Genomic DNA, 23,192 nt, shown 5'->3' with positions numbered 1-23,192 from the left:
AAGTTTGGGGTCACTTAGAAATGTCCTTGTTTTTGAAAGAAAAGCTAATTTTTTGTCCATTAAAATAACATCAAATTGAGCAGAAATACAGAGTAGACATTGTTAATGGCACATTGTGTTAGCTAATCCAAGTTAATCATTTTAAAAAGCAAATTGATCATTAGAAAACCCTTTTGCAATTATGTTAGCACAGCCTCTTCACTGTTGACGTTGAGACTGGTGTTTTGCAGGTACTATTTAATGAAGCTGCGAGTTGAGGACTTGTGAGGCATCTGTTTCTCAAACTAGACACTCTAATGTACTTGTCCTCTTGCTCAGTTGTGCACCAGGGCCTCCCACTCCTCTTTCTTTTCTGGTTAGAGACAGTTTGCCCGGTTCCAGGGGAGATATGATTGCCCGGTAATCAAAACCCACAAATGCTAATGCTCCAGATACTCAACTAGTATAAAGAAGGCCAGTTTTATTGCTTCTTTAAATCAGAACAACAGTTTTCAGCTGTGCTAACATAATTTAAAAAGGGTTTTCTAATGATCAATTAGCCTTTTAAAATGATAAACTTGGATTAGCTAACACAACGTGCCATTGGAACACAGGAGTGATGGTTGTTGATAATGGGCCTCTGTACGCCTATGTAAATATACCATTAAAAATCTGCTATTTCCAGCTACAGTAGTCAGGGGCATTAATATGGAGTTGGTCCCCCCCTTTGCTGCTATAACAGTCTCCACTCTTCTGGGAAGGCTTTCCACTAGATGTTGGAACATTGATGCAGGGACAGCAGCATTAGTGAGGTCGGGCACTGATGTTGGGGGATTAGACCTGGCTTGCAGTCGGCGTTCCAATTCATCCCAAAGGTGTCCGATGGGGTTGAGGTCAATCCGACACCTTTGCAGGCCAGTCAAGTTCTTCCACACCAATCTAGACAAACCATTTCTATCTGGACCTTGCGCAGGGGCATTGCCATTCTGAAACAGGAAAGGGCCTTCCCCAAACTGTTGTCACAAAGTTGGAAGCATAGAATTGTCTAAAATGTCAAAGTATGTTATAGCATTAAGATGTCCCTTTACTGGAACTAAGGGGCCTAGCCCGAACCATGAAAAACATCCACAGGCCTTTATTCCACCTCCACCAAACTTTACAGTTGACACTATGCATTGGGGCAGGTAGCTTTTTCCTGGCATCCGCCAAACCAAGATTCATACGTCGGACTGTAAGATGGTGAGGCGTGATGTGTTTCCACTGCTCCAGAGTCCAATGGAGTCCAACTCCAGCCAACGCTTGGCATTGCGCATGGTGATCTTAGGCTTGTGTGCGGCTGCTCGGCTATGGAAACCCACTTCATGAAGCTCCTGACGAACAGGTCTTGTACTGACGTTGCTTCAACAGGCAGTTTGGAACTCTGTACTGAGTGTTGCAACTGAGGACAGAAGATTTTTACGCACTACGCGCTTCAGCAATCGGCGGTCCCGTTCTGTGATCTTGAGTAGCCTACCACTTTGCGGCTGAACCGTTGTTGCTTCTAGATGTTTCCACTTCACAGTAACAGCACTTACAGTTGACAGAGGCAGCTCTAGCAGGGCAGAAATTTGACAAACTCACATTATTTCCAGTGTTTCACTTAAGCAGTTAGCTTCTCACCTAATCACCTGCTAATAGTCAGAATTTGTCACCTCCAATATAGGGCAAGCCAAGAGTGCAAGACTAGTATAGAATGGTGTTTTATTTCAAACTGGAAGCAAACAAAGAGTAAGCTAAAATAGTTAATTTATTGTTTTGTAATTAGTCAGTCAGTAAACAGTTAAAGCGACAGAACAAAAGTGCAGACTGAACCCTGGTTTTATGGACACAAACAATCAATTGTTTTTCCTGTACAGTGCTATATTTGTACTGTATAGTCTCCAGGCACCCTACATGAAGCTGTTTGACCACAGTAGATGTCCTGCAACCCTTTATATGACCTAGTTTTGTGTTCAAAATCATTTTGCACTGTGAAATATGTAATGTTATGTCCAATATAAAAACATACTGCATTTCAGCTGATAGGCCACTATTTAAGGTCTGCAAAATGAGCACTGACGCTTCTCTGGGTGAAAACTTTGTGGATTTGGAAACTAGAAGTTCTCCTGAGTAGAATGGGCCCGTCTTTTACCGTGACACAATGTACTGGGAATTATGTATGTATGTCCAATATGGACACTCTTGGCCACTCTTTAACTAGAAGTGCTCCTGAGTTGAGTGGACCCCCCTTTTATTGCAACACAACAGAAAGAAAATGTTGTACAGTGAAATAAATTATAGGGTATACACCAAAAAACATTGTTGATCTTTAGGCAAAAAAACATAATATCGCCTAGAATACTTTTAATTATTCTTTGTATGATAACTAGTGAACATTATATCGCTAATATATTGATAATTGTGCACATTCTCCATTACTTTCATCGTAATTACTAATTTACAAAGTATACAGGACGGGACTCATATTCTGAAGGATTTCCAAAATCCGTGACCCGAAAGTACTTAGCTATTCTTGTCTGCTTCCCAAGCCATTTGCAGCATAAACACAAAATTGAATGGACTTAAATGAAGCATGAGACAGAGGAACGTGTAGCATTGGGGAAAGTGGTGGTACGTGCTGATTACATGGGGTGCCTATGGGGCCTCGGATGAGAAATGTCCCGTGCGCGAGAGGCAGGTTGAGGTTTCCAGGGTTAGAGTAGTGTAGAAGTTGTCATATGCTGAGGCATATGCTGAGGAAGAAAATAAAGGAAGATGGGTCAAGGGTGAGGGATCCTGAGAGGAGTGGTGTGAGTAGTAGATCTGTACCAGTACAGAGGGAAACACCAACAAGTGATATATGTTTCAGTAAGATTTGATTTTTGGCATTTATAGTAATGGTTATCAACTGTACTGTAAGTCGCAGAAAATAGAGGTTGTGGTGGCAGCTGCAGAGAGGTATAGTGGAGTATGATCATTTTTTTTGTTTTTGTGTGAGTGTATTATTAGATGGTAGGGTATTTTTAGTAAAACATTTTTTTGTTGTTGATTTTTTTGGGGAAAAAATTAAGCTCAGTATAAGGGAGTTACACTCCAGTCTAGTAGGTGGCGGTGATGCAACATTTATTGGATGCCAACCGCCATTAAACCTCATAGAAGAAGAAAGACTTAAAATAAAAACAACGTTTACTTCTGCCATTTTGACGAGAGAATATGTTGCTTGTGCAGAGAGTGGTGCTTAACTCCCGACCTGGTATGTGTCGACTTCTCCGCTATGTGATACATTTTATAATTCTCATATAGCGGTCATTGTACCATAGCAAGTGTATGAATGGCGATAGTTAACTTTTTGAAGCGACTGGTAAATGATTAGCATCGCATTACTGGCGTTACGACTAATGCAGCATTCACGCTCAAGTCGGAACTAAACTCAAATGTACAATTTGCTATCTTGTTGTAGTTATACACGTGCCGCATTCAAGCAGTTAGTATGTCGAAATTGTCCTCGTTCCAACTAGCACGTGAATGCAGCATAACTTCGTCAAAAGTTCCTGACTGCAACTCTTGTAAGGGTAGGATTGCAAATAAACGCGTACAAAACAAACCGGTTTCCAAACGGACATATTTGGTTGGGTCCCTTGCCCATTTTATTAGCTGTAAAGATAAAAACACTGCAATATTTACATACAGATAGATGTAATTAGCATAGGTGCTAGTCCAAACGCAAGCAGATGGCGATATTGAGTCGTCAAATTAATCATAGTGGGCAGAAAAAGCAAGGTGGGCAGAGCCAAGTACGAGGTAGTGAGATCCTATTGGCGCGTTCTATTTGCATATTTCCGTTAGGGAACACCTACTCTGAAGTGCCTGTGCAATATCTCAATTCGCCCTTGCGTTCCTGAACAACGCAATTTTTAGAATGATATTTTGGAAACAGAACTGTATGGAGCTCAAATGTTTAATCAATGGGAGAATATGCAGAATGTTGGCCAAAATCCTTCTCCTACTGTCGGCCAGTTGGGTTCCTCATCACCACTTGAACTGACATTTATACATCCGGTCAAATATCTTGCTAATTGTTCTTGCTCACTGCGGTTTCAGACACAACAATGTCATTATAGTCATCTGCCTGCCTTTTTGCTACGTAAGCGCGAAATTCCAATGCGAGGTGAGCACGGTAAGCACTATCAAATATTATTTAATGGCGTTAGACGGAATGGCTGCGGTTTCACAGGCCTCCTGACCAATTGTGCTCTAGTCTAGTGGTTAGAGCGTTGGGCCAGTAACCGAAAGATTGCTGGATCGAATCCCGGAGCTGACATGGTAAAACTCTGTCGTTCTGCCCCTGAACAAATCAGTTGTAATTTAGAATTTGTTCTTAAACTGACTTGCCTAGTTAAAAATATATATAAATCAACTGTATTTTTGGGATATTTTATGTTTAAAGCATTTCATGTTAATCTACACTTGTTTTCAGCGCATGTGACAAATAACCTCAGTTTAAGGGTGTAGGGGCTTTACTACTATAGCCCATAGAAGGTAAAAAGACAGCCAAAAAATAAATGTTAAGGAAAAAGTGAGGGGGACTAAACTAGCATATGGAATTGTTTTAAGATCTTACCATGGATGAATTAGCTATTTGCTTTAGGATTTTAGGACCCCTTTAGGTATAAATTAATCTTTAACTAGGCAAGTCAGTTAAGAACATTCTTATTTACAATGTCGGCCTACTGGGGAACCCACTGTTCGCCCAGTGGGCCGGCGTTGTTCGCCCAGTGGGCCGGCGTTGTTCGCCCAGTGGGCCGGCGTTGTTCGCCCAGTGGGCCGGCGTTGTTCGCCCAGTGGGCCGGCGTTGTAAATAAGGATGTTCTTAACTGACTTGCCTAGTTAAAGATTAATTTATACCTAAAGGGGTCCTAAAAAAAGGGGTCCTAACTGCTTTGTTCAGGGGCAGAAGGACAGATTTTTACTTTGCTGGATCAAATCCCTTAGTTGACAATCTTTTGGTTGCTGGCCCAACGCTCTAACACTAGGCTACCTGCCACCCCAATAAGAGAATTCAGGAAATTAGTTTGTACTTTTAACCCCCCCTTTTTTTTGGCATAAAACTTACTCCATACTTCCTTTTGTTTTGTATGGTTACCTTCAGATGAGTCCTGTGACACTTGTGGGGGTCGTAGAGCGAAACTGAGAGCACCATCGCGTTCGTGACACTTTCCAGAATGGTCATAACAGTTTGTAGGCCAAACCGCTCGGATGCTACAGACGTTTTCGGGATGTCCTGGTCTGACAAACACCACTGTAGCTCGGCCACCTTCCACCGCAGATGCTGAAGGTTGATATAGGCGGATGTGGATTGAGATGCAGCCCATGCTGCCAGATTTTGATATAGATTGAGATGCAGCCCATGCTGCCAGATTTTGATGTGGATTTTTTTGATACTTAGATTGATGTACTGGTGTGTCAATGGACTCTTAAGGAATAAAGGGTTTAAAAACTCCATTACCTGTGCATCCTCACTTCCGGGGTCACCTGTGTGCCCAGAAATATTTTTTAGAAAATGAGGAGATTGGGAACTTGGATTCGTATTAACGCCAATTGTCTGCGTGGGACCACACAATGTATTCTGGGACAAAAAGTGCGCAGGTCATGTCTAGAAGGGATGCCGGTAATGTCAGTGACGTCAACATTTGCATAATCGAGTCTCGTCTAGAAGTTTAGCCCTTTAGCGAACCTTAACCCTTCTCCTAACCTTAACCTAATTTATCATAACCTGCTGCATAAATGATCCTAACCTCCAAAAAGTCAGTTATGGCCAGGGGTTGGAACCTAAATTATTTTCCAATTGCTCCGTCCCGAGCAGAACTCACTGGGTTTTTTGTTTTGTTCCGGTGTTCTGACCAGAAAATGAAGTTGTGAACCAGTTCGTAACAAAAAAAGTAACGGCTCATTTTCATAAATTTAACCTGTTACCTCAACATCATTATTACATTCGGTTAATTTATTAGCTCCCCCAATTAGAGCCGCTTGCTGTTGAACTGGTAAGAGTTGATTGGTCAACTAAGTGAAGGCGCAAAATGCCACTGAAATTTCACGGGTGGGCAGAGCGAGAGAGCGTTAGATATGGGGGATTGGCTGTAAACGCTGAATATCATGACGTGAATTGGAATGTATTTAAACTATTACTAGCAATTATAACTTCACCGAATCATTTATATATGTCATACTAGAGATTAGGGATATTTTTGTTACTAAAACATTGTTAACTGGTTCTCAAGATTAAAAGAACGTTTCTGTTCTGGGACACTAGAGATCATTTTCGTTCTCGATTCAAATCCAAGTGTACTCCTTCAAGGCGTAAATTAGGCATGAAGTAGCAAGATGAGCTCCGAGTGTTCCGCTTGGAAAATATCGGAATCAACCAATGAGCAGCTCTACGCAAAAAAACGCACATTTTAACTCTGAATTTCCGAGTTATCTTAAAAGCACCACCATACCCTGACTTTCTAATAAGGGATTCGTGACTATTAGCTTGTGACGCACCGACGTGAACGCAATTGGTCGACAGTATGCTGGTAGAGTTGTTATACATTTCTCCAGTCATTAGCCGATCTCATTTCTTTAAATATTTCTGGCGTGCCTATGCTCCATCCATGTGACCATAACCCAATATAGTGCCTTTTAGTGTACTCATTAAGTGTAATGTACAAACTGGACTGCACAACCACATAAGTAGGCCAATTGGCTCTTCTATGTTTGTGTTTTACAGGGACTGATGGAGAGCCAGTCCCTGGTCATTTCCATGTGGAAGAGGCGATTGTAGGACCTTTTCTGAAAGAAGGACAAGTCCTTGTCCGGACTCTCTTCCTGTCTGTTGACCCTTACATGGTGATGCATGGCTGGAAAGAAAAGCTGAAATTTGTCTGCACTTTGCTGACTATATCAAATGTGCATGAAATAAACAAAATGGGACCATTAGTGACCTATGATAAGTTTGCTATTATATAGGCTATGTAAAGATGTGGGCATGGTTAACACCTGCATGAAATGCAATTATAGGCATACAAACATACATTTTAACTGTCACAAGTGCCAAGTAAGTTATAGTTAAGGCACCCTAAACAAATACACTGTTCATAATGACATTCCGTATTCGTCTCTTGTAGCGATGTCGCATGAACGAAGACACAGGTGCTGAGTACCTGGCTCCATGGGGGCTGTCGGAGTGCGTGGACGGTGGCGGCATCGGGGTGGTTGAGTTAAGCCGCTGCGATAGCCTCTCTGTGGATGACGTGGTCACCTCGTTCAACTGGCACTGGCAGACACAATGTTTGATGGATGAAAAGCTCTTACAGAAGGTAGGCTTAGTTTATCATATCCACCAGTTTATCTATCCTACATTAGAACCTGGGTGGTTCGAGCCCTGAATGCTGATTTGCTGACAGCTGTGGTATATCAGACCGTATACCACAGGTATGATTTTTCTTTTTTCTTTTTTTACTGCTCTAATTAACCAGTTTATAATAGCAATAAGCCACCTCGGAGTTTGTGGTGTATATGGCCAATATACCACGGCTAAGGGCTGTATCTAGGCACTCCGTGTTGTCTTAAGAATAGCCCTTAGCTGTGGTATATTGGCCATATACAGTTGAAGTTTACATACACTTAGGTTGGAGTCATTAACTTGTTTTTCAACCACTCAACAAATTTCTTTAACAAACTATGGTTTTGGCAAGTCGGTTAGGACATCTACTTTGTGCATGACACAAGTAATTTTTCTAACAATTGTTTAGACAGATTATTTCACTTATAATTCACTATCACAATTCCAGTGGGTCAAGTTTATATACACTAAGTTGACTGCCTTTAAATCGCGTGGAATATTCCAGAAAATGTCATGACTTTAGAAGCTTCTGATAGGCTAATTGACATTTGAGTCAATTGGAGGTGTGGCTGTATTTCAAGGCCTACCTTCAAACTCAGTGCCTCTTTGCTTGACATAATGGGAAAGTCAAAAGAAATCAGCCAAGACTTCAGGAAAATAATTGTAGACCTCCAAGTCTGGTTCATCCTTGGGAGCAATTTCCAAATGCCTTAAGATACCACGTTCATCTGTACAAACAAAGTACGCAAGTAAACACCATGGGACCACGCAGCCGTCATACCGCTCAGGAAGGAGATTCTTTCTGTCTCCTAGAGATTAACGTATTTTGGTGCGGAAAGTGCAAATCAATCCCAGAACAGCAAAGGACCTTGTGAAGATGCTGGAGGAAACGGGTACAAATATCTATATCCACAGTAAAACAAGTCCTATATCAACATAACCTGAAAGGCCGCTCAGCAAGGAAGAAGCCACATGTGGACTAAGATTGTACTTTTTGGAGAAATGTCCTCTTGTCTGATGAAACAAAAATAGAACTGTTTGGCCATAATGGCAATTATGTTTCGAGGTAAAAGGGGGAGGCTTGCAAGCCAAAGAACACCATCTCGACCGTGAAGCACAGGGGTGGCAGCATCATGTTGTGGGGGTGCTTTGCTGCAGGGGGGACTGGTGCACTTCACAAATTAGATGGCATGTGGATATATTGGAGCAACGTCTCAAGACGCCAGTCAGGAAGTTAAAGCTTGGTCGAAAATGGGTCTTCCAAATGGACAATGACCCCAAGCATACTTCCAAAGTTGTGGCAAAATGGCTTAAGGACAACTAAGTCAAGGTATTGGAGTGGCCATCACAAAGCCCTGACCTCAATCCCATTGAGAATTTGTGAGCAGAACTGTTAAAGCTTGTGCGAGCAAGGAGGCCTACAAACCTGACTCAGTTACACCAGCTCTGTCAGGAGGAATGGGCCAAAATTCACCCAACTTATTGTGTTAAACTTGTAAGGCTACCTGACACGTTTGACCCAAATTAAACAATTTAATGGCAATGCTACCAAGTACACTCAATTAGTATTTAAACTTCTGACCCACTGGGAATGTGTTGAAAGAATTAAAAGCAGATATCATTATCTCTACTATTATTCTGACATTTTACATTAAAATAAAGTGGTGTTCCTAACTGACCTAAGACAGGGATTTTTTTTCTGATGTAAATGTCAGGAATTGTGAAACTGAGTTTAAATGTATTTGTAAACTTCAACTGGACCCCCCCCCCCCCCCCCCCCCCAAGGGTGTTATTGCTAAAGTATATTGGTCTAGTGCTTTTTTCATACTACTGAGATAAGCAGATCCACCGTAGTTGCTGAAATCGTGTCTATATAAAATATAGGAAGGAGCCTGTACAGTATAGCTATGTTCTTGGACTTTTTTTTTCTAAAATTATCTAAGTTTTCTACAGGTTGAGCCACAGCTGGTTGATGGACACATATCCTACTTCCTGGGTGCAGTTGGCATGCCTGGCCTCACTGCACTATTGGGTGTTAGAGAGAAGGGTCATGTGACCGAAGGAGCAAATCAGACCATGGTGGTCAGTGGCGCTGCAGGGGCTTGTGGATCTATAGCTGGGCAGGTAACCACAAGCATGTTACCGTAACCTGATCTAGTTAAACATAGTATGGTCTTTTTGTGAATACAGTGGTTGTCAATTGTCTATCCTCACATTCTCTATACTTGCCCCAAACACTTGAGTTCCAAGGTCCCTCTGACATTTTCCATCAATGCGTTTTTACGAGGAAGAGGTGAGGAGATGGGACAGAAGAGATGAATTTAAGACTACCGGGGTTTCTCTGTGTTCCTCCTGCTCCCCAGATTGGCCGTGTGGAAGGTTGTACCAGGGTGGTGGGGATCTGTGGGTCTGACGAGAAGTGCAGAGTCCTTGTGGAGGATCTGGGGTTCTCTGCAGCAGTCAACTACCGTCAGGGGGACGTAGCCACAGCACTAAAGGAGAGTTGTCCTAATGGAGTGGATGTCTACTTTGACAATGTGGGAGGGCCCATAAGCGATGCTGTAATAGCACAGGTAAGCAGGTCTTACTCTCTTTAGGCATCTTTACGCCGACAGGAGATTGGGATTGTAAGGTTCTACCTGCATTTGTCGAAATTGCGTTATTGACCTAGCCTTCTTTTCAATGTTCTCTAACTATATAGTACTCGATTTGTGTGTTCAGACAGCAGTCATTTGCTGAAATGGCTACACTAGTTGTCAGAGTAACAACAGCTGTGTGCAGGATGATTGGTGCTCCTGTTTCCGTCACTCGGAAGTTATGTAGCAAGATTGTGACGACAGTGTGTTAAAGGAATTTTAATTCCTGTTTATCAACCAATTCAATTAAAACCCTCTGCCCATAAATAAGAATTTTTTAAAGATAATTATCAGCATTAAATGGACAGAAACCAGTCTTAAAAATCAATCAATCAATAGCGTTTATTCTCGAGAGTACTGAATCATAGTACAATTTACATCAGGTTATATAATAAAGATGACGTCATGGGTTTTAATGTCCATCCTCTAGAATACAATGGCAATTCAGTTCACAGCCTCATTACTGTCTGCCACCTGTTAAACTATCTGCAACCAACACAAGGTCTTTCCCCTCCCTGGGTAGAGACAGAATGTCCTGTAAGGAACACAGCATTCCAGCCTGTCTGAAGATAACTCCATTCTTTTTAATAAGGAACATATTACACTCAGCATTATGATTATAATAAGTTTCATTTATACAGTAACATCTAAGTCAAATGTATACATATTTTAGTCATTAAACACAAATCCCATAACAGTGCCTGCCGTGGACATTTTCCAGTTGCGTTGCAGTTTCAAAATCATAGTGTAAGAACACTTTTTATTTTATTTTTAAAGCCTCAAAAGATAAGATTATCCTTGTCCTTTTGGGCTAGCCACAGCACTCAACTAGCTAGGTAATGTTAGCTGTCTAGCTTTCTAGGACATTTACTAATTTGCTTGTAAACAATATGCTAGTTGGCTACCACATGTTCATCTCAACAGAATATCTAGCAAGCAACAAGATGCCAAAAAAACATTTAAAACCACAGGGCAAATCAGATTTGACAATTCACATGGCCGGGAATCTGATTTGTTTCTGACTTCAAGTCACCTACGAAAGTGGTCTGAAATATCCTACCCAGTGTCCATTTTTGTCTGTTCAGACTGCAGGAAAGAATGCATTTCAGTAGGGTATGCAACAAATAATTTCAGTCACTTCAAACTGCCAATGTAAGCAAGGCTTAAGGGCTAATCTACACTACTTTGCCGACAAACTAGGTCCAGGAGAGATACTTGTGTAAGGAGACGGATATAGATTAGGATCTCTAAGATGTCTCCTACACTACCGGTACTTCCGAAGGTACTGTGGGACACGTACATCATCTGAGTGGTACAATGTAAAGACAACGGCTCACACCACACGTTCCTGCAAGAATGACCATAAACACCTTAATTCCCAACCCTCTCCTCACACCTGACTCAATTAGTCAACTAATCATCAAGCCTTTGACTAATTTAATCAGGTGTTTACTGTTAAAACAAATGAAAAGTTGGGGGGCTTGGAGAGGGTTGGGGGGGCCTGCAGCATTTTTGCTCTGTCCACCCTGATAGTGACTGACACACATCCCTCCCCCTCTTCCCTTCATTCATCTCCAGATGAACAATGATGGTCATGTGATCCTCTGTGGACAGATCTCCCAGTACAACAAGGACGTGCCCTACCCACCACCTCTCTGTGACGAGACTCAGGAGGCACTGCAAAGTAAAAACATCACCAGGTACTCAACGGTCTGTCTCTCTGATAACTGAAGGACCATTTGGAGTTTCAGTAGTACTTTTACATGATTATGGTATACTTAATAGTCATTTGTAAAGTTTATTACAAAATATGTTATTAATCTGTGAACAGTTCTAACATGTTTGAGATGCCTGAGCTGCTAGTGTGCCCAGTTTGCATTTGTGTTAGAAAGCTGTACTCTATCCCACCAGGGAGCGGTTTATGGTGCTGAACTACATGGAGAAACACGAAGCCGGCATAATCCAGCTCAGTCAGTGGGTTAAAGAGGGGCAGATCAAGGCAAGGCAAAGTTTATCTTGATGTTTTGTATACTTGGAAGTTCAAATCTTTTTAGAGTAGACTTCTCTCGCGAGGGAGGTTCTGCACATAACACAACTTCTACCAACATGGTGCTGTTACTTGGGGCTTTCAACACCAAACTGATTGAATACCAAAGTCAGTGGCCAGAATGTTGCAAAAACTTAGTTTGAACTTGCTCTACCTTTTGTCTGCTGATTTCGTCCTTAGGTGGGTGGAAATTTGAGACAAATTATCCAAAGGTAAGTGTTATTAAAACGACTTTCAGAACGCTTGTCTTTTTATTCTTCGTCGTTTTTGTATTTTCGCAACAGATTAAACGTTTCGCAACGGAATCCGATTCATGAATACACCTCGGGTGAGGCGCAGTACGACTCCAGCGCTTCCAGCTGATTGACAGGAAATGTGCCTCGGTCAGCAATGTTCGGTTACATTCAGCTATTGTTTACGTAGTGTGGTTTACGTGTGACGGCATCGAGAATCAAGCCGACAGAACCATATACCTACAGGCGCTCTTAAAAAGTTGGGTAAATTACTTTCCTGTGGATTTTTCTCTCAAATTATGACCCACAAGGACCAACTGCACAGATGACTGGTGCTCAAATCTTTTGTATTTGACATGGTTAACAAAGTGGTGCCATGTTGCCAGAAGTAGTTACTCAAAACCTTCCCCCTCAGCTTGATCACCCCCTCGCGCGAGAGGCCCATATCTGAGTACCTTATCTTTTTTTGCACTGTATGATTTTTGTCCCTCCATTCTCCCTTCAGGTGTTGGAGACGGTAGTAAATGGCATTGAGAATATGGGAGGTAAGTGTCACTGGTAATTGTGTAGTTGCACTTAATCGATCATCTTAATCAATTTAATACAAACCTGACAATTGGACTTTACTTTATTTTTGCAGTGGCCTTTTGCTCCATGATGAAAGGAGGAAACATTGGTAAACAGGTCATTAAAATATCAGATTGATTCAAATCCCTGGTGGCACCATCAGAAGCTACTGGAATCACAAGTTTTTTTACATACTACTTCCTGCCTTTGATTTCTATACTGACAACTGGATGTACTGAATAAAATTATTTGTAGTTACACTGTAGTGCATGTCTCTTTACTTGTAACTGTTGTAAAATACTTAACCAATCTGTGTCTAATTATTGACATGCCAAATTGCAAAGATTTCAAGGATGCCTTAGATCTGATTCCATTTGACTAAACTTTCACAGCACTATAAACCATTAATAAAATTTGAACTTCATTTCAATTTGAAAATGGCTCTGATTTGACACATGCCACAATCTATTTTATGAGAGTAACAGTACAGCAAACATTTCAAAGTAGTGGTAATGCTCTGCCCAGGTGCCAGTTTAGTTCTGCTCTCATGCAAAGTCCTTATGGAATTGTAATGTTTGGCCTGACAAGGAGTTGGCTAAATCAGACAGACTGGCACCCAGGCTACCTACCTAGCTTGGAGGAAGTGCTGGAGAAACTGAGCCAGCCAACCCTTCACATTCTGGTGTTAAAGCTGACCATGAATTAAAAAAAGTACAGCTCTGGACAATCAAGTCATAACCTTTAATCAGCATTAGGCAACTTGTGAGATGCTCTAATGACCCCTGATGCATAGGACCAATACCAACTGACACATTCTATAAAGGAGAACCACAACTCCTTGACTGAAGATCCCATTCCAGGGGAAATAAGGTCAATGGGACGTGACCATAATGGTAAAGAGACACTTCAACCCTTGGTGTGGACACCACGATCAGTCATTTGTCATTCCAATGTTGAAATTGGACCCCAAACCTGATAGTCCAGAGTAGTGCTTGTGGGCAGGAGCTCACCGGAGCAGAGTACTGGCACCTCAACATTTCTCCTGCTTGAGCTCCTGTTCCTCTTAAAGAATATTAGCTCAAAATTGTGGAGCTTCAGTCTAAGTCGAGCGCCCCAAAATATATGGGTTCTATACATAACAAAGCTGCCCAAATCAACTTCTCAATAGAGAATAATCACAATACAAAATAAAACCAGCACAATCTCAGGTCATTACACCCATGCTATTATTTAACATTTATCACGCTTTAAGTGGACAGATTCACCACTGAGCTAGTTGAATATATAAATGGGTCATCAGTCTGTTTTTGGTTCAAGGCCTCCCATTCCTGAGAAACAGCTGATATCTTAAGCCAGATTCTCAGAGCTCAAAATAAAAATGAACTACCTCAGGTGGGTGATTGGTCTGCTATACCTGTGTAAAATATATAGCTAGTTTGCAATAACCAAATACAAAACTTGCCAGAGCAGGACTGATTATGTATCCTTTGGCAGTGATGTGTGGCAGTTGGCCGAGGCAGCACTTTGAATTGAATAACTGCTACAAATCAAGCCTCAAGTGGGCAAATAATACATACGTTTTACCACAGCGGCGAGAGACTTCAATGTCTACATCAGCTTTCTGAGGAACAGCAGTCATATTGGCTAAACAATCAATTCTATCCACAATATATGTACACTAAACTAGTGACTTCACAGTACCAACACCTTCATAGCGCTGACTGTGTATAGGGGTGTTGTCTACACATGCAATACACTAACATGCATATGAAACAACTACTTTTAAACTGTTTAAAAATGTGGGAAATAGGATCATGAGGGGAAAGTGAGAAACAACTTTGCCCAAAAGAGTAGTCTGAAATATGGGATAGAAAAGTAGAGCCAATGTAGTTTGCCATAACTAAGAGAATCCCCCAGTAGAAAGTCAAGATAAAGTGGTTGTCTTGCTGTCGTCACGGAGACAGGGGGCGGGGCCCTTCCAGGCGCGGTAGACCAATAGCAGGGCGATCCCTACTGCCCACGTGCGGACTGGGGACAGGAAGAAGGCCAGAGGTCCATATGTCTCCAGCAGGAAGTAACAAGAGTATCCCTGCCAGGCTAGCAGCAGCAACATGGCCGTATGCACCCCCAGAGTCTTCCACCGATAGCCCGGACGCAAGAAGTGTGAGCGGAAGGAGTTACCACGACTACGCAGGTGAAGGCTCCAGCACAGGTAACAGGTGAGAGGCATGTTGAAGAAGAGCAGCTGTTGGGAAATGGAGGGAAGAAACAGATAAGAGTTTGTCAACTACAGGTAATCATTTTTAAGGGAAAAAGGACCACTGCCTTAAAGTCTCCCCCTTTTTTATACATCTGGTAGTACTTTACTAAAAGCCACCAGGCATGATGTATTATAATGCAGTTACAATGCACTAAGACCCGTCATGAGCATGTATGACCGCCGTATCTCTCGATATCATCTCATAATGATCCTGACTAAATACCAGCCTCCTCACCTGCACAACCCCAACAACATAAGTGAGACTTCCCTCGAGGAAGTGTCCGTCGATAACCACTCCGAAGGCAAAGCAAGCCCCACTGTGACCATCAATCAACTCTCCTATGAACCAGGGACCTGCAGAGAGACAGAGGGTGAGTAGACGGACACACACAGTCAGTGCTAATTGCCGTATTTCCCCTTGGCCCTAACCCTAAGATGTTTGAGGATGTGAAGGGTCTGGATAGGTATAATCAAAGTAAAAGGATTACAGGCTCACACCTTTTACAGCTCTATAAACATTGAGGGGACACAGGCAAGGGGTAGGGAGCAAGTTGAGACCGGCTGACAGGGTGAAGAGACGGAGTTTAACGGATGGTTGTCCTCTGGACCCAGTAGGAAACTCACCTAAGGCAGTGCAGAGGTTGAAGAGCAGAAGAGAGTAGTAGAAAGTGTCTGCTTTACTGACCAGGTGCAGGGACAGACAGGCGCAAGAGAACATACTTGAAGACACTGGGAGACACAGGAAAACAGGTAAGATTGAAAACTACATCGGCGAAAAGAGTTGTTACAGACAATACATGTATTTATCAACATGAGGTTATGTGTGTAATGATATATGCAAAAATCCTAGAATTGTATTCACTGTATAGGATGGCTGAGAACAATAACTATGGCAATTTTCACACAGGTAACAACCAGCTTGATACTACCATGGTTGATGTGACGGGAGTGTCTGGCGGATCTCACCTCTGACAGAGGGCACAGGCATGAACCTGAACGCCACCAGCACTCCAATATTCAGCAGCATCCCTGCGACAAAGGCTACCCGGGCCTGTGGACAGACAGGACCGTTTATACAGTAGGTCTATAACCCACAGAGCACAGCCAGTCACACCTGGTGAAGACATGATGGTTAAATGTCGGAAGACCCTTTTTGCTATTGAGGTTGGGTCAGCAAGTAACGTACAGTGAGAAAGGCGGGTGGAAGGTCAACTGGAAGGTCGCCCATTCGAATCTCAAGTCTGACAGGAAAATTCCAGTATTCTTCTTTGTCTACTTACCAGGATGTAGTGGTCAGTGAGCAGGATGAAGGACTGGAAGAAACCAAAGCTGGGGGAGAGGTCCTCTTCCAGGGTGAAGAGCTGTTCTCGGAAAGTCGACCGCCCCACCGCGTCCTAACACAAACACGCACACACACAGAATAAGAGAGGCCACATCACATCGCCTGAACTAGTAACAAAACATCTGGCAGCTACCTGAGGAAACATTGGATAACTTTTGAACTACTATTTAAAACATTTGACAACCTCTTAGAACGTCTATATAATAGAAGATACGAGGTAACAGGTGTTGTGCTACCTTCACTTTGACAGTGACAGTGTGCAGCCCAGTGAGGTAGAGCGAGGGTTCCCATGGCACCACATACAGAGGACCTCCAGCAGATCGGCCTTCACCCATCTCCACCCCGTCCACGCTGACGTGAACTGCTGTGACCGGGGCATCAGAGAAGGCCAGGATCCTGAGGGGACCGGAGAGACCAGGGTTAGAATACAGGATGATGGGGGAAGATTATCACACACATCTGCAGAGACAGGTGAGACAAAATTAAACATTGTTCAAACTTTGTGGTATGGAGATAAAGGAAGTCAGAAGTTTACATGTACCTTAGCCAAATACATTTAAAAACTCAGTTTTTCACAATTCCTGACATTTAATCCTAATAAAAATGTCCTGTTTTAGGTCAGTTAGGATCACCACTATTTTAAGAATGTGAAATGTCAGAATAATAGTAGAGAGAATGATTTATTTCAGCTTTTATTTCTTTCACCACATTCCCAGTGGGTCAGAAGTTTACATACACTCAATTAGTATTTGGTAGCATTGCCTTTAAATTGTTGAACTTTTGTCTAACGTGTCAGGTAGCCTTCCACAAGCTTCCCAGAGTAAGTTGGGTGAATTTTGGCCCATTCCTCCTGACAGAGCTGGTGTAACTGAGTCAGGTTTGTAGGCCTCCTTCCTCACACACGCTTTTTCAGTTCTGCTTACAAATTTTCTATAGGACTGAGGTCAGGGATTTGTGATAGCCACTTCAATACCTTGACTTTGTTGTCCTTAAGCCATTTTGCCACAACTTTGAAAGTATGCTTGGGGTCATTGTCCATTTGGAAGACCCATTTGTGACCAAGCTTTAACTTCCTGACTGATGTCTAGAGATGTTGCTTCAATATAGCCACATCATTTTCCTTTCTCATGATGCCATCTATTTTGTGAAGTGCTTCACGGTCGAGATGGTGTTCTTCGGCTTGCAAGCTTCCCCCTTTTTCCTTCAAACATAACAATGGTCATTATAGCCAAACAGTTCTATTTTTGTTTCATCAGACCAGAGGACATTTCTCCAAAAAGTATGACCTTTGTCCCCATGTGCAGTTGCAAACCATAGTCTGGCTTTTTTTATGGTGGTTTTGGAGCAGTGGCTTCTTCCTTGCAGAGCGTACTTTCGGGTTATGTCAATATAGGACTCTGTGGATATTGATACTTTTGTACCTGTTTCCTCCAGCATCTTCACAAGATCCTTTGCTGTTGTTCTGGGAGTGATTTGCACTTTTCACACCAAAGTACGTTCATCGCTAGGAGACAGAACGCGTCTCCTTCCTGAGCGGTATAACGGCTGCGTGGTCCCATGGTGTTTATACTTGCATAATATTGTTTGTACATGGTTGTACATGGAACATGGTACCTTCAGGCGTTTGGAAATTTCTCCCAAGGATGAACCAGACTTGTGGAGGTCTACAATTTTTCTTCTGAGGTCTTGGCTGATTTCTTTTGATTTTCCCATGATGTCAAGCAAAGAGGCACGGAGTTTGAAGGTAGACCTTGAAATACATCCACAGGTACACCTTCAATTGACTCAAATTATGTCAATTAGCCTATCAGAAGCTTCTAAAGCCATGACATCATTTTCTGGAATTTTCCAAGCTATTTAAAGGCAGTCAACTTAGTGTATATACACTCCTGACCCACTGGAATTGTGATACAGTGAAATAATCTGTCTGTAAACAATTATTGGAAAAATGACTTGTGTTATGCACAAAGTAGATGTCCTAACCGACTTGCCAAAACCATAGTTTGTTAACAAGAAATTTGTGGAGTGGTTGAAAAACGAGTTTTAATGACTCCAACCTAAGTGTATCGAAACTTCCAACTTCAACTGTAGGTGATAAAGAACCTTTTCACACTATTGTGCTGACCCAAACTGTACTGGTTCCATATTACCCTGTCCAGCACAGTTCCAGCAACTGTGGTGGATGTGTAACCAGTTCGGCTGAGTAGTGTGAAAAGGGTGATCGTTTTATGGAATAGAGAGATAGATGGTATATGTGTGTAAAAAGGCAGAGTGGGTGATGGTGATTCTGTATGGTGGTGTAGGTTAGAGGTCATGGCATGGGGTTTAGGGTTGAGGAGAACACACACACAGAGGGGACACCTGATGTGGGTAGAGCTCTGTATTCTCCCCAGTGGCTCCACTCCAGGATGGAGGTACTGCGCCTCCTTGGGATTGGTGATGAGTACTGCAGGCCACTGCTGAAACTTCAGGTCCATGAAACTCAGCAGGTCGTGGTCAAACGCCAGCACTCTGTACCTGAAGAGCGGGGAAGAAAGAGAGAGAGAGGGACAGAATGACCCGAGGAAAAAGAGAGAAAAGGAATATCAGTGTTGTGTATGTGTATAAACTTTATTTGTAGCACAATTTAAACAGACCACAAATAAAGGTGTACGCGTATGTTTGAGCCGGAGTGAGTGAGCGAGTGTGTAAAAAGTATGATGCATCTACAGATTTACCTGCGATTGTCCATCCAGTCAGCTAGCTCCAGTTCCAGGGTGCCCTCGGGGTGTCTGCTGTGTAGTACAGGCATCAGGCCGCCCAGAGTGTGTAGGTGACCACACAGGTACGCTACAGCCGAGCTACACACACACGCATAGGTAACAATTACATCACAGATGTATATGATACAAAAATCTCAACTAACTGGATTCAATAACTGTGCTATTGAGTATGTATCACGTTCTGACACTGTGTTGCAATAGTGCTTTGAAGGAGCTTGTTCCGAAAAGCGTTGGCAATAAATATAATCGAATGGCCTTTCCGGAACCTTATTTTACCATTTCCACTATGCTATTAACTATGTTATAACTATACCTTGACCTATGTCAGAACTGTTATAACAACAAAAACAGTATACTAGTTAATTATCCAAAACCTGTTTCGAGGGTGTTTAAATTAGAGAGGCAGACTAACATGAAGACAGACTTATAGAAACACACAAACATTATTTTGTTTCCTCATCTCACACACACACGTGTGTTACCTCATCACGCCTCTCACCCCTGGAAAGGGGGAGATGACCGTTGAAGTGGTGTAGTGGCCAAACCAGATGGTCTGGTTGCTGCTGTGGCTCTCAGTCCTGAAGGATGCCAACAGGTCCATCTGAGTCTGTAATGCATGGTGTTGCATAAGGACATAAAACAATTATTACGCAAATAGACTAATGTCTCAGTCTTATGTTTAAATTAATGACAGAGTAGGAATAGAGTAGGGTGGAAAAGTATTTAGCTGTGTTGCGCTAGCCTGGTCCCAGATCAGTTTTTGTTGTATTGTATAGCCAACTCATATTGTTGTTGTAATGCCAAACAGATCTGGGACCAGGCTGGTGTTAAGCTGGTTGGGGGCATACTGTACCTGGTTGAGAATGCCAAAGAAGTTGTACGGCCGCTTGGGTCCGGGGGTGATGGTTGCATCAGCACAGATGAAGGAGTAGTTGCCGAAGGGAGTCTTGTGGACATAGTGGAAGGAGCCAACTTTCTGATTGGCTGAGTACTTCCTGGGAATAAAAACAGGCATCATTATTGTGTGGCCGAGTTCGTGACTGCATACAGTGTGGTGTGCATGTTGCTCTCAACACCTCTGCTCTGTTTTATGATGGAGAAGCGGAGAACCTATTTATTTAAAACGGACAAGGAACAAACCTCAACAATTACCATACAGACACGAGACAGATGTCATATTTTGAGAGACTGTTTCAAAAAGAGAATGAGCTAGCTACAAACTGTCTTAAAATACGGTGGAGCAGGGTCTCTCAAACTCGGTCCTCGGGACCCCAAGGGGTGCACGTTTTGGTTTTTGCCCTAGTACTACACAGCTGATTCCAATAATCAACTAATCATCAAGCTTTGATCATTTGAATCAGCTTGTAAATTGTATATTTGGCTTTAGATAGCTAGAATCAATGTTAATAAGTCTAGTGCTCATGTTACACAGACAAGCGAACGCAGAGAGGCAACTCACTCACACTAGCTACACTGGTGGCTAAGAGAGCTGGTTGCTAGAAAGCTAGTCATATAACTAGTAGGATCCTCTGAACATGAATCACAGTGACACTTGTCATATTGCAGGGGTACTCAACCCTTACCCTACGAGGTCCGGAACCTGCTGGTTTTCTGTTCTACCTGATAATTAATTGCACCCACCTGGTGTCCCAGGTCTAAATCAGTCACTGAGTAGAGGGGAACAATGAAAAAGCTCAGTGGAACTGGCTTCGAGGTCCAGAGATGAGTTTGAAGGGCCTCTGCTGTATGTCTTTGACACATGAAAACAACACTTATTCCGGATATAGCAGGCAAGAGTGAACACTGACCTGTAGTAGTTGTTGACACTATCCAAGGAAATAATATTGAAGGCATCTGTCAGAGACATAATAAAAACAGAAATGTAGCTCAGTAAGAGAGACCTTGCAAAACATAATGAAAACATACCATCTTCTGGCAAAGGTATCTAGCCTTGTTATTAATTCCCTCATCCTGTTGATTAACATCTATCCTTACCAGTAACCACAGGAACTCACATAGCCTAGATGTCCTGCTGTTACGATCTATTCTGTACTGAACTAATGTCAACCGGAGAAAGGTTATTTGAAGCGTCTTTAACAATAGGTTGTAGTGGACAGTCGGGCTGTAGGAGATTTCTTGTTTCAACTCCAATAGCATTTGTAATTCAATATCAATGGAGGGCCATTAAGCAGTGAAGGGACTGGCTGCTCAGCTTTGAGGTAAAATTCACAAAGAATGCACATATCTGTAGGTGTGTGGGGATCCTTTACATATTCTACACTCTTAGAAAACAAGGTGCTATCTAGAACCTAAAAGGGTTCTTCAGCTCTCCCCATAGGATAACCCTTTGAAGAACCCTTTTTGGTTCCAGGTAGAACAATTCTGGTTTTAAGTAGAATCATTTTGGGTTCAATGTAAAAACCCTTTCCACAGAGGGTTCTATATGGAACCAAAAAGGATTTTACCTGTAACCAAAAAGGGTTCTCCTATGGGGGCAACCAAAAAACCCTTCCAACCCTTCCAAGTCCAATTCAACTGACTGGCTTTGCAGATTTCTAGACATTTACGACCCAATTCCATACCAATCTATCAACCCTGTTCATAGGATCTTCACGATTTTGGGGGGGGGATTCTAGAAATCATGATGTGTAAGAGAATATTAGAGGAGGTATATTCTAATAGTCACCATGGTTTCCGCGGATGTCAATCCATTTGGTGCGCTCCAGCACCCGAGACCTCTTCAGGATGTCGTGATAGGCCTGCCACTCCACCTCATGCTGCAGGGAGCCCACCTTGCTCTTGGTCTTCGCATCTGTCAGGTCTCCTGTTAGGTGGACAGATAGGGACTTAGAGGGAAATAACTCACTTCAGGTTCATGGCTGCTTTTATGATAGTGCAGAAAGCTGTAATGTTTGGGGGCTCCTACAAAACTAATGAGCAAGAAGCAATGACCGACGTACCTGTTGCGAGCACGAGAGCAGGTTGGATCACTTCAACGGTATCAGTGCAGAACTTCTCAAAGTCTGAAATTCGTTTTTTGTCATGGAATCGACTGATATGAATGTCAGACACCTGTACGGGTACAGGACATAATTCTGGGGTTAAAAGCACAAACTAGGGCATCATCTAGCTCGTTTTGACAAGATATTCCACTTGGTACATCCCCTCCTCTAGTCAACAAATACATTACTTATTACCTAGCTAGCTACAACTGGGTTCAAAGTTTAAAACCTGATGGCTGGCTGGTGCCAACTTTGTCCATGGATGACAGCACAGCACCCAAAAAGGAAACTGGACTGTGACCCCATTCAGTTGAGATTTTTACATGACCACTACTACCCATTGGGCTACTTACTTGCTAACAGCTGTCACCCTGACAATTGATAGTGACAATTGACACGGACAGTCACAACACTAAGTTAGCCTGTTAGCAATTAGCTAGCAAATCGACTTAGCAGCTGGATCCACTCACCTGCACGAACCAGAATATGTTATCCAATTTGCCGCCGGGATACGGAGGTAGACATGTCCTACTAGCTTCCTCTCCATCCCCGGCGTTGAACTGCCGAACATTCCGTTTGGGGTGCCAAGAGGTGTCATAGCTCTCCAGCACCCAGGAAGCTAAGCACGCCAGCGCTAGTCCCACAAGAACTAGCGCTCCGAACAGCTTGAGCATCCTGTAGTGACGAAAGAGCGGTGGGAATCTACTGGGCAGAATACTGGCGAGAGCAACATCAACACACACTAGACTATGCTAGCTATATCAGCTACTAACTACATTGAGCCGCTGGCCATTCCGACCGTTCGATTTCCATTTGCGATCCTAGCCAGATCGAGCTACACACGGAACATTGTCCTCTCAGATTGTTTTGAAAAAGCTAGCTAAAAGGAAATACCATACTGACCGGCTGTGCATGGCAACGTCATCGCTATATGACTCACTCCCACAAATCCCTGCGCGGAT

The 23,192-nt window shown here is 42.7% G+C and overlaps 2 protein-coding genes across 6 annotated transcripts in view; one reads left to right on the top strand and one right to left on the bottom strand.

The window, feature by feature from the left end:
- Nucleotides 1-13,122, top strand: part of ptgr2 (prostaglandin reductase 2) — a 24,644-nt gene extending 11,522 nt beyond the window's left edge. The window contains exons 1-10 of one of the 5 annotated variants that reach the window (XM_055864022.1): nt 3,842-4,174; nt 6,767-6,885; nt 7,164-7,355; nt 9,335-9,505; nt 9,745-9,954; nt 11,596-11,717; nt 11,929-12,016; nt 12,245-12,276; nt 12,803-12,842; nt 12,938-13,122. In XM_055864022.1, the coding sequence (XP_055719997.1) occupies nt 3,952-4,174; nt 6,767-6,885; nt 7,164-7,355; nt 9,335-9,505; nt 9,745-9,954; nt 11,596-11,717; nt 11,929-12,016; nt 12,245-12,276; nt 12,803-12,818 (1,173 nt within the window). In that variant the 5' untranslated portion in view covers nt 3,842-3,951 and the 3' untranslated portion in view covers nt 12,819-12,842; nt 12,938-13,122. Of the gene's footprint in view, nt 1-3,143; nt 3,251-3,840; nt 4,175-6,766; nt 6,886-7,163; nt 7,356-9,324; nt 9,506-9,744; nt 9,955-11,595; nt 11,718-11,928; nt 12,017-12,244; nt 12,277-12,802; nt 12,843-12,937 lie in introns of those variants that run through there. The other 4 variants (XM_055864023.1, XM_055864021.1, XM_055864024.1 and 1 more) reach the window with 4 other exon arrangements.
- Nucleotides 10,335-23,192, bottom strand: tmem62 (transmembrane protein 62). The gene is made up of 14 exons (XM_055864020.1): nt 22,701-23,192; nt 22,189-22,300; nt 21,915-22,052; nt 21,037-21,082; nt 20,082-20,223; nt 19,711-19,835; nt 19,184-19,306; nt 18,828-18,983; nt 16,703-16,862; nt 16,405-16,518; nt 16,091-16,175; nt 15,749-15,853; nt 15,360-15,478; nt 10,335-15,109 (listed from the first exon to the last, which is right to left on the bottom strand). Exons 1-14 carry the CDS (start codon nt 22,902-22,904, stop codon nt 14,789-14,791), a joined length of 1,950 nt encoding a protein of 649 aa, XP_055719995.1. The 5' UTR covers nt 22,905-23,192; the 3' UTR covers nt 10,335-14,788.

The sequence above is a fragment of the Salvelinus fontinalis genome, chromosome 15 (assembly GCF_029448725.1).
Source record: "Salvelinus fontinalis isolate EN_2023a chromosome 15, ASM2944872v1, whole genome shotgun sequence".
Taxonomy (NCBI): Eukaryota; Metazoa; Chordata; class Actinopteri; order Salmoniformes; family Salmonidae; genus Salvelinus; species Salvelinus fontinalis.
The sequence above is the reverse complement of the archived record's forward strand: the minus strand, read 5'-3'. Positions and strand labels throughout refer to the sequence as shown.

Bases quoted from the DNA above. Each gene is read 5' to 3' on its own strand.
- tmem62 (XM_055864020.1), bottom strand. From the start codon at position 22,904: ATGCTCAAGCTGTTCGGAGCGCTAGTTCTTGTGGGACTAGCGCTGGCG. The intron at 22,301-22,700 runs GTGAGTGGATCC...GTACCCGTACAG, and splicing joins ACATATTCTGGTTCGTGCAG to GTGTCTGACATTCATATCAG. The intron at 19,836-20,081 runs GTACAGTATGCC...CATGCATTACAG, and splicing joins TCTTTGGCATTCTCAACCAG to ACTCAGATGGACCTGTTGGC.